This window comes from Lottia gigantea (genome assembly GCF_000327385.1).
Source record: "Lottia gigantea unplaced genomic scaffold LOTGIsca_11, whole genome shotgun sequence".
Classification (NCBI taxonomy): domain Eukaryota; kingdom Metazoa; phylum Mollusca; class Gastropoda; family Lottiidae; genus Lottia; species Lottia gigantea.
Window position 1 is genome coordinate 3,044,110 of NW_008707001.1, and position 10,626 is coordinate 3,054,735.

Consider the following 10,626-nt stretch of genomic DNA (forward strand, 5'->3'; position numbering starts at 1 on the left):
AAGATTTCATGGTGAGAGGAATATGGTGGGGGTAATTTTGATCATAGAAAATCTTCACGAGTCCCATTGTAATGTATGCAATGCTTCATTCTTTGAAACCATGTGTCTTTCCATTATCTTTCAAGTCCAGAAATAGCTACACGAAGAATATGATATTTTTAATATATAAATCTCGCCAATAGCAAAAACTTGGAGAATGTTAAATTCAAGAACAAATTATTTCTTAGATTTTCCAATTATTTAAGAGTAATTTTTCAATTTCTGAACGTTCCAGGTCTAAGTTTGGGAGAAATAACCGACTATAAAAGAGTATGTTACTATGGAAGCTGGGAAATCTATAAAACAGGAATCTATAAATTTACAGCTGATAATATTTCACATCTAGATCTCTGTACTCACTATATCTATTCATTCGCTGGTGTCGACCCTAAAACTAAAACTATCGTACCAATAGATGCCATAGATGAACGAGGTAAGTTAATAAGAAAAACTTTCAATATGGAGGTTGATAGCAGCCAATACGCATCTTTGCCTCTTGAAAATGATAATTATCTATTTATTCGCTTGAGTCGACCCTAAAACTAAAACTATTGTACCAATAGAATATGCCATGGATGATTGGGGTAAGATTATAAGCTATGACAAACATTCAATATGGAGGCTGATAGGGACCATTACTCGTCTTGGCATCTTAACAGTTAACACAACGCAGACACAAACGTCTTACCGTTGCTATCGCTCTGCAACAGATTCAGCTTTACGGAAACAGCCGAGGCTTGCCGAATGAGCGCAGATACAGGATACGGATTACACACTAAAGCCTCATTCAAGATTTTACTATTATATGTGAATTTTCACGGTTCTTACTCCAGTTTTTAATCCGTACCTTTCTCTTTTATCAGTTTTAGTTTCATTTCGAAGTTAAAAGTGAAATGAATTGGTGATTTACAATTTAACTATACGCCGTATGAACATTTAGTTAAAAGAATGCTTCAAATCGTACACGCGCTAATATAATTATTTGTATTTCAGTCGGATATAAGAAACTAACAGATAAAAAGAGGATCAATCCTGATATGAAGGTGATACTAGCTGTAGGAGGCTGGGCGTTTGGAGTGAAGGAATTTTCAGACTTGGTGAAGACTAACGCCAGTATTGATCTATTCTGTGAGAATGCTGTGAAGTATTTAAGGAAATGGAGATTTGATGGTGTAGATATAGACTGGGAATATCCGGCTAATCGTGGAAGTCCAGCAAGTGATAAAAAGAACTTTGCTACGTTACTTGAGGTAGGTCTGATATTAAATGGATAGAATCGTCTAAATATTTTCTTTACTACCAGATAGAGCTTAAGTTCTGTTAACTGTATCACTGTGCAGAAGATGTCTGTTGAATAGTATCTTCGTTACACCTATTAAAATCAAAATTCAGCGTATGGTTCACCTGCAATTAAAAAGTCTATGATAGAGTCAATTTTTTGTATGCATTAGAAGTACTTATGTGATGATCTTGATTTCAGAAATTAAGAAAAAGATTTGATCGTGAAGCAAGAGAAACTGGTCGACCTCGACTTTTGTTGTCGTCAGCAGTTCCGATTACTAAGTCGATCGTTGATTCTGGTTTCGACAAGAAACGAATTGGAAAGTAAGTCTACCAAAATAGTATTCTCGATGTAATTAATTTCAGTGTAAGATCTATAATACATAAGAAGAAATAGAAAATAAAAGCAGGAATCGCGAATTTAGCACTAAAATTATGCCAAAGCGCCATTATTAATCCAACCAAATAGCGATGGTGCATGGAGTACTAGACTACAGGTGTTCTGTTTCAATGAATCCTATTGGTCGAGATCTAAATCATCGACCAATCAAACTTAATGCCTTTCGTGTTATACCAGCAGAGGCCTACTATTCATAGAATTATTTTATCCACAGAGCTGTAGATTTTTTAAATGTAATGGTATATGATTTATATAATACATTCTCCAACAAAGTGGGTCATCATGCTGCTCTTTATCCGAGGACAGATGCTACTGGTGAGGATTTACAACTTAATGCTGTAAGTTATCTCCCTTTGTTCTCCCTTTTCTCTGAATTCATTGGTAATTTAATGGTATTTCAAATTCTGAAAAAATTATAGAAAAGCCGACGCTCTCGATGCCACATTGTAAGCAAAATTCCATAGACATGTGATCATTGGATGAACATCATTTGGTATTTCAAAATTTCGAAAACGTAATGGAGGAATCAACATTTGTTATGTCAAATTGCGAGCAAAAATCTGTAGTTTTGTGTTCATTTGGATTAAGGTCATCTCTTATAGTCAATTGTTTGGTAGCGATTTCGCACTTTCTCTTCAATTTTAGGAATGGGGTATGAGATATTGGGCTGAGGAAATCGAGAAAGAGAAACTTATACTCGGTCTACCAACTTATTCGCGTACATTTACTATGAATACTACGGTTAACCAACCAGGAAACTGGAGTCTTAGTTCCGGGGTAGCGTTTACTACAGTAACTACAGCAAATTATTACGAGGTAATATAGCGATCATATTAAATTTGTTGCTCCTTGGTAGCTGATAGCGGTCAAACTGTATTTGTTTATCTATGGTATGGTTACAGTCGTCACATTACGTTTATTTATCTATGGCAGCTAATAGAAGCCGAGATATTTCTATCGAAGTATGGAAGCTGATATCGGCCACATTGATTCCACGGCTCATTTGTGTTTCGTTATTTCAGATCTGTAAAAAATTAAAAGAGGGTGAATGGACAGAAGGCTGGGATGATGAACAGAGTGTCCCATTCGCCTTCACAGGTACAGAATGGTCGGGCTATGATAATGAGAGAAGTGTTAAGGCTAAGGTATTTAAATAATAATTTTATAGAAGTTTCGTCCAAGAAATATTGTTTTTCCGATCCTCTTATAAACATACGTGTATTAAATGAAACATATTTCATTAGCAATTAGGGTTGATGCAAGAGTATTAAAGGTGCAACTGATCCTCATTTTTGTAAATTGTCTCGAGCAAGGAAACGTGGTATAGCCTTTAAACAAAAACCCGCAGATTTGTGCTAAAGGGCAGTAGGGAATATCTTACAGCTCCTATTATTTTGGTGCCACCTCGCTCTAAATTTCAGGCGGAATTCGTCAAAGACAACCAATATGGCGGACTGATGGTGTGGCAGTTGGCCTCTGACGATTTTCCAGGAACAGCATGTGGGAAAGGGAAATTCCCTATCGTTAGCGCTATGAAGAAATCTTTGGAGGGTTCCAGGGGTAAGAATTCAGTGTTCAGTCGCAATTTCGACCCATAAATGCCATTCATGTATTTTATTCTGGTTGGTTGCTTGGTTGCTTGGTTGGGTTAGATGAAAGTTAACTTTCGCTTCCAGCGGATGCTGATATCTCAACAAACTAGTATTTTATTCTAACCAATCGTGATAGATTTGATGATGCACAAAGCTTTTATCATTAACAGATCATGCGATTGGCTAAGTATTTAGCGAATTAGAAATCAAGATTGGTGATGAATCCTCAGATCACGGATAGAATAATATTATAGAGACACCATAAAATGATAACAGCTATAGTATGATATTTTAATAACATTCTTTTATAGATCGGAGTATGTGAAGCTCTACTTGTATATTTCAGATGAATGTCTGCCAGGCATGTATGGTCATGTTAATAGAAAACGTTGCTTACCGTGTCCTAAAAATACCTATCAACCAGGACACAAGGCTATTTCCTGTCTCGATTGTCCAGATGGCATGATAACCAGATTTGAAGGTGCAATGAGAAGAGACATGTGTATATGTAAGAGTTTTAATTTTCATCATTGTCCTGTATCCAACATCGTGGGTTCGGGGGAGAAAGGGGGGTAGTATAATTTAGAGGTCATGAAATGCTTTCAAAATTATTTTTTCCGCTTTTAAGTTTTGTCTGGGCGGAAATTGATGTTTGTTCACCGGACGATCCACATTACCGGTTTTGAGCAGCATTGGGTATACCACAGTTTCAATCTGTGACCTTTAATTTTCAGCTGAATGTGATTTGCAGCCTAACTACTGCTCTAATGGCGATTATCGTCCCTCGCCGATTGGTATACAATGTAGATGTTGGAGAGGATATCAGGGCCGATTCTGTGAAGAACAGATGGACATAAAACGTAAGTGCAATAATAGCTCTCCAAGACTGATCCTATCCAGTTCTTCAGACGTGATATACATGTACTGATGTGATATTGTCATATAAACAAGTGATATCACATCCGTCTATCACTGATATACATGTACTGAGGTGATATTGTCATATAAACAAGTGATATCACATCCGTCTATCACTGATATACATGTACTGAGGTGATATTGTCATATAAACAAGTGATATCACATCCGTCTATCACTGATATACATGTACTGAGGTGACATTGTCATATAAACAAGTGATATCACATCCGTCTATCACTGATATACATGTACTGAGGTGATATTGTCATCTAAACGACGATATCACATCTGTATATATCACGTTTGAGGAACTGGTTATATAGAGTCAGACATCTTGGGCTAGGGTAACAAGACATTTCGGCAGCTGATTATGTGGCATCTTGCAGCAATTGTGGTTTAAAATTTCGGAACCCATTTTTTCGGCATCTGGTCTGTTCAAAGCTTCACACATGCTGATCTGTATGGTCTAATTTGGCATCTGTCAGCTAGACTGAAACATGTTGACTTGACGTGTTGAGCTCATTTATGACATTTGCCATCATCTTTTAAACTCTGTGACACGTATTTAGTTTCTACTAGTGCATTTTTTTTTATATCGATCGAAGGCCTTGTTCATTGAGCTTGCTTATTTTGCTAAAGTCTTTTTTTTTTAGAGTTAACACACATTATCCTGATGTGGATATGTATCCGAAACATGTGTCGACAGCATTAGATCGGCTCTTGTCCATCAGACGCTTTTGATTTCCTTTCTTGACTCTTCTATGAATTTTTTCTTCATCATCCCTGTCTTTATCTTATCGAAATTCAATGTAATGATATTTTCAGGTGAGCCAATGAAGCCAATGTTAAGAATGGAGATTATAACCTCATCCTTTGCTATGGCAGCCTGTCTCTTGTTGTTTATAATGGTGGTCATATTAGCTTGTATATGTAGACGGTAGGTATCGGCTTTTTATTACCGATTTACTCTGGGTATCATGACCAAGGCTCTCACCATGCCTACCAAAATTAAATTGTATTTATGGCACCGTTAATTTAAAAGACATATGCAGACATATACTGAACTTTTTTTAAATATCGTTAAACAATTCAGGCTCGAAGCTACAGTGGGGTATTTTTCATTACTTCAACTAAAGACCATATCCCATTACCCCTCCGAATATATTAGCCCCTTTCCCCCAAAGGAAAATCAAGTCTGTCTACGGATGAGGATTTGTGCATCCGAAATACGTTTCGCCAGGAAACTAGTTCTATTTGATAAGCATTAATAGATAGTATAATGCTGTTGTTTTTTCAGATTGTCGGGAACTCAAATGAAGTATGTTGTAAGTTCTAATGGTGCTTACAACAAATAGAATTGCAATTTGAACCACCTGAATTACATAGGCACCATCTTTCAAGAGCAGTACTTGCTGCATCAATTCGAATCTCGTCTGTAACCTAATGATTAATAACCTCTTAAAAACTACCTTTGATCTTTGAGTGTTGTCTGATTTCAGAAGCTCAATCAGGAGTAGAAAAGTAGGACGTAAAACTATCTTTTTATGAATTCGTTGACCAGTAGCATCACTTTACATGGAGTATTATAACCCGTCAAAAATAGAATCTGATCTTGATTTGTATATATATTTTGTATTTTGCTATTAAATTTTGAAAGAAATATATTGTTATGTTCAATACGTGACCATTTTATCACTTTTTAATGCATTGATATATACGTGGGCTTCGAGATCAATTTATTTGTTGTCTTACTAACTTAAAATAATATAGTTATGTCCCTTTAATAAGTCCCAAGATTCGTTGCATTTATTCGCTTGTTAATTATTGTACTAGTATATTCTAGGAATACTACCAAGGCCCAATTTTCATGTTACCCTATTCCATCGTATTTTTGCTTCGTTTTGCTTTTTTTCATCATGGACACCATGACAACGTTGCGCTGCCTTCAAATGGGCTGCCGATATGTGTACTTTGATCCACTTGTCTGTTCACTCCTCTTTGCTTTCGACTTCAATTGTGTCTAAAAGTTTGGACTTGGACTATGTAATAATAATAACATATGTAATAAGTCATACCATATTGAACGGATCTGTCTCTCCTTTATTAGTGTTAATAAGTCTATCGATTAGCACAGTACGTAATCTAACAATGACCGATTATTGAACAGTATCACAATGCGAAACAGTTTGACTTCTGAAAAATTGTTACAGCACGGTATGAAACATTTAGGAACAGTTTGGTCAAGGTGTTATTGGTTTTAACACTGGTATTATACTATATAGACCTGTATTTAATTACCGACTCTCAATTAACACCTTTCAATAATTACAATTAACTATTGTCGTCCTAATTATACACTAAGGAATATCACCACTTCAGGCTAATTTGTACAGAGCTGCTAAGTTGATACACATAGTCCAAAACATGTTCCTACTTATACAATGACCCCTGATATTCAATTTAGAAGGATAAACTCTACTGTCGGTAAGTGTCGTTAAGACTATTACTTTTAGGAATATAAAATTTTTGAAATAAAACCTTTTTGCAATTTATGAGCAACAGAGGTTCCAACTTTATCAAAATCATTTTTAATCCTTGAATAGACGAGATACGTAGTCCAGTCAGGTGTACGGTACGGTGTGGGATTATCGATACAGTTGAAAACAAAGAAGTTAAGACAGGAGATACGGACAAATTTCAGAAATAGGGCTGAAAAACTCCCAAGTTAATATTGACAGGCGTCTTGTCAATTTATTTTGCAAAACTTGATAGGCTACCGGTACTAAGGTAAGTCTGACAATTGTTGATTCAAGACATATTTGATCTCATTGAAATTGAGTTGGAAAGTTCATCAAAACCTACACTCAAAACTTACCGATTATTTGGTCTGAAGCCTTGGGTTAAATTATAAAGAGTTGTCTGCCCCTGATAGTGTGAGAAGACAACAGATGGCGCTCAATCAAGTACCTGCCATTTATGGCTACAAACTGAGTGGGTCAAACAGTGATGAACGTATAGGCATGTCTGCCTCAACTCATTTACACAACAATGGAGTTTCTTCAACATATCTTTAGAAGGAATAATCATGTAAGGTTTAGATGTCATTTTTTGGCATGAGGAAGTATAACACGTTGAAAACTTGAAGCTGTTGTAAACTAGAAAAACATATTCTTTGATGTTGCCGCGTTGTTTACAAGATTTCAAGAAAGCCGAGTGAATGGACGTGGGATAATAAAATGTACTATTTTCTTGTCAGTGTCCGGATGTAAGTTTTGTGGGTCAGCCCTATCTAGGACTTACTGATAACTCCACTCCTTATAACGTATATATTCGTCATTTCAATTTGGTTAGGAGTAGTAAGGGCTGTAACTGTAACGTAAGGCCCCTTGTCTTGTCCATTTTGTGAAGCCATCCATTGACCATTGAAATAAGTGGTAAGGAAAGTTTGAAGAAAAATTTGATAGGATTTTGTTAATTGAAAAATTCAGTTGTTGATGTCATTTAATTAAGGACAATGTGATGATATTTTGTCTGTTTCTTTTTCAGGTTAAAGGTTTTTCCTCTTTGTATCAATTACTGAATAGTGGAGTAGTGTCAATTGTAGGAAAATTAAACTGTAGGAACTGAAACTGAAGAAGATTGTGAAATTGTATTGGATTATTACAAGTACCGGTAGTCCTGATTCTGTAGGCTACCTTTGATACTTTCTATGAAGCAGTGAATAAAGCCGTAGCCTAGTATCAAGTGTTAGAGAAGAAAATTAAAGGAACCCTGAAAGAGGGTGTATTGGATTATTACAAGCAGTCCTGAATCTATAGGCTAAGAATTAGTGTGAAGCAGTGAATAAGGCCTATCCTTCATCTGATGATTAATTGGATCAATTGTTTGGATTAAGAGTTTCTTTAGTAAAGGATCAATTAAATGATGAGTGAGTGATATAATTAATAATGAATCACTGATACTGGTGTAGAAATATGGGTAGCAGCTCATCCATACAAATAGTGATGGTTGGTTTAGACCTAACTGGTAAAACCACCATATTATATCGTATGAAATTCGGACAGTATATGAACGCCATTCCAACAGTGGGCTTCAACTGTGAGAAAATCGAAGGAAAAGTTGGAAAGTTAAAAGGTGTTTCGTTCACGATATGGGATATAGGTGGTAAGGATAACATGAGACCATTGTGGAAATCGTATTTACGATCAGCTGATGGGATTATATTTGTTGTGGACAGTAGTGATAAGGAGCGAATGGAAGAGACTCGGATCGAATTATATAAATTTGTGAAATCACATAACACCTTAAAGTTACCGACTTTAGTGATAGCTAACAAACAAGACTTGCAAGAGGCATTAGATCCAGATGAAATTGCTAAAATGTTATCGATTCAGGATTTAACAATGACCCAACCGTGCCACTTTTTACCAGCGTGTGCAGTGACAGGAGAAGGGTTGACCGAAGCTATGGACATAATGTATGAAATGATAAAAAAGTGGAAGAAAAGTAAACATGCAAAAGTTGCGAGGTGATATTAATATTGTGTATCTGTGATCTCTATAGGATATTATGTACTCAATCTGATTAAAGTACAGATCTAAATATGTTTGTTTAAAATTGCCCTCATTGCACACTGCTTGGTGCCCCTATCTTTATTCCTATTTCTGGAACCATTCAATTTGCTTGCATTAGGTTATTTCAAATATTCAATGTTATGAGTTGTTGTAGTTGTCATCATACAAAGTTAGTTATAGGAAAAAATACATCAATATTTAATGAGGATAGATATCCAATTAGTTAGGATCTTGCGCTTGTTTCCTTTCCCCTAGAATATCCTTGATCAAATCTTTTGGCAGTGAGGTTAAAAATTATACAAAATTTTACCTCTGTATTTTAATCAGATTGTTACGAACATGAACTTTCCAAGCTGTTAAAAATTCAGTATTTTTCATGTCTAGGATGAATATCGCATTCGTTCTAGTTGCTGATCCCATATATCATCAATATGTTTATCATGTATTCATCCGTTTCGCTACTGGCATTTAGCTTGTTACTTTAAACATCATTATTGTTATTAATCATTTTAATAATCACCTTCTCATTATCTTTATAATTAATGACTCTAATTAATAGTTTGATAGGTATAGACTAGCTGTCATAGTTTCAATTATCGTTGATATAGGCCGTCACAGTTTCAATTGTTGTTGATAGGTCAAAGGCATTATAGTAAATTTGCTGATAGGTACAGACTGCCACAGTCTCAATTATTGTACGGTAGTGTTGAGGTGAAATCAGAATTTAACTCATAGTAAGCGCGCCTTGGTCCAAAGCAAGGACTATTCATTTACAAGTGTCGGTTAGCTTGGTAATGTTTGTGAGATATACTCATCTAATTCTCTTTGCTGATAAAGCAATGTATGATATTACACAGTCTTACACAGTCTCAGTCATAGTTCTGGGTAGGAAGGATTTAAATATCTAATTATTCATATTTACCCGTCTTGATAGCATTCAAGTGAATCAAACACTTTTCCGAATGAATCAGGTATATTTTGGTTTTAAAGTCAGCAGAATGTAGTGGTTTTTGCTATGGACACTTGATCGTTTTCTTTTTAAACCACAAAATTAGTCCACAATTGAGTTGATTTGAAATAGGCTTTTCCTAAATTCGACATATTTTGGTAAAAAATTTCTTTAATTGTGTTTGAAAACTGCATTTCATATAACACAAACATGTCACATGAGAAAAACAAACACAGTAGGGTATATTGCATAAATACAAACTGTGTACAAAATTAGATACAAGCATTGATGCATGCACTGAATGTAAACAAGTCAATTGCAAATTAGTCTAACCATGCACGATATCAAATTTATACTCATGAAAGATTTCCCCAAACTAATAGAGAAAGAACTCTGCATGTTTAAAGAAGTTTATTCCCATCTGACACAAATATTTCTCCAAGAAATGGTCTTTATCAGCGAATAGTAAAAGTGTCAAGTTTTTTGTACCGTATCGCTTGCTTGTAGGATCAAGATATATCATCTAAACGTAGTTGCATATTATAACTCTTTTCTACCTCCAAACTGTCCCATCTCCTGTTGAATTCACTTGTACAGTTTTCAACATGGAGCTTTTCAAGCTGCACTTATTATATAACTTGATCCAATTTATAAAGTTATTAAAGGAATACTTTGTCTTAGAATGAACATAAAATTTAAGAATTTTAAATTTGGCCAATTTATAAAGTTATTAAGTAACAAAACACAACTTTATGGCGTAATACACCTGAGATGCATTTAAACTGAAGACGACCATGTAAATTTTTTAAACACATACAATAAAACTCTGGTGTGGTTTACCATTAAATTGTGTTTTCTTATTTAATGTGA

At 35.2% G+C, this 10,626-nt stretch overlaps 2 protein-coding genes across 2 annotated transcripts; both read left to right on the forward strand.

The window, feature by feature from the left end:
• Nucleotides 1-300: 300 nt before the first annotated feature.
• On the forward strand, nucleotides 301-3,318 carry LOTGIDRAFT_110289 (hypothetical protein; the record flags this gene model as incomplete). Its single annotated transcript, XM_009047204.1, has 7 exons — nucleotides 301-420; nucleotides 987-1,289; nucleotides 1,520-1,644; nucleotides 1,935-2,058; nucleotides 2,366-2,536; nucleotides 2,743-2,865; nucleotides 3,142-3,318. Coding segments are annotated over 7 exons (1,143 nt in total), but the record flags the coding sequence as incomplete, so codon positions are not given.
• A 3,910-nt stretch (nucleotides 3,319-7,228) lies between these two features.
• Nucleotides 7,229-8,843, forward strand: LOTGIDRAFT_203405 (hypothetical protein). The gene is made up of 2 exons (XM_009047205.1): nucleotides 7,229-7,320; nucleotides 7,780-8,843. The coding sequence occupies exon 2, from the start codon at nucleotides 8,208-8,210 to the stop codon at nucleotides 8,763-8,765; it is 558 nt and encodes a 185-aa protein (XP_009045453.1). The 5' UTR covers nucleotides 7,229-7,320; nucleotides 7,780-8,207; the 3' UTR covers nucleotides 8,766-8,843.
• Nucleotides 8,844-10,626: the final 1,783 nt, after the last annotated feature.

What these genes read in the sequence shown, in the direction of transcription:
- LOTGIDRAFT_203405 (XM_009047205.1), top strand. Translation starts at nt 8,208, where the DNA reads ATGGGTAGCAGCTCATCCATACAAATAGTGATGGTTGGTTTAGACCTA.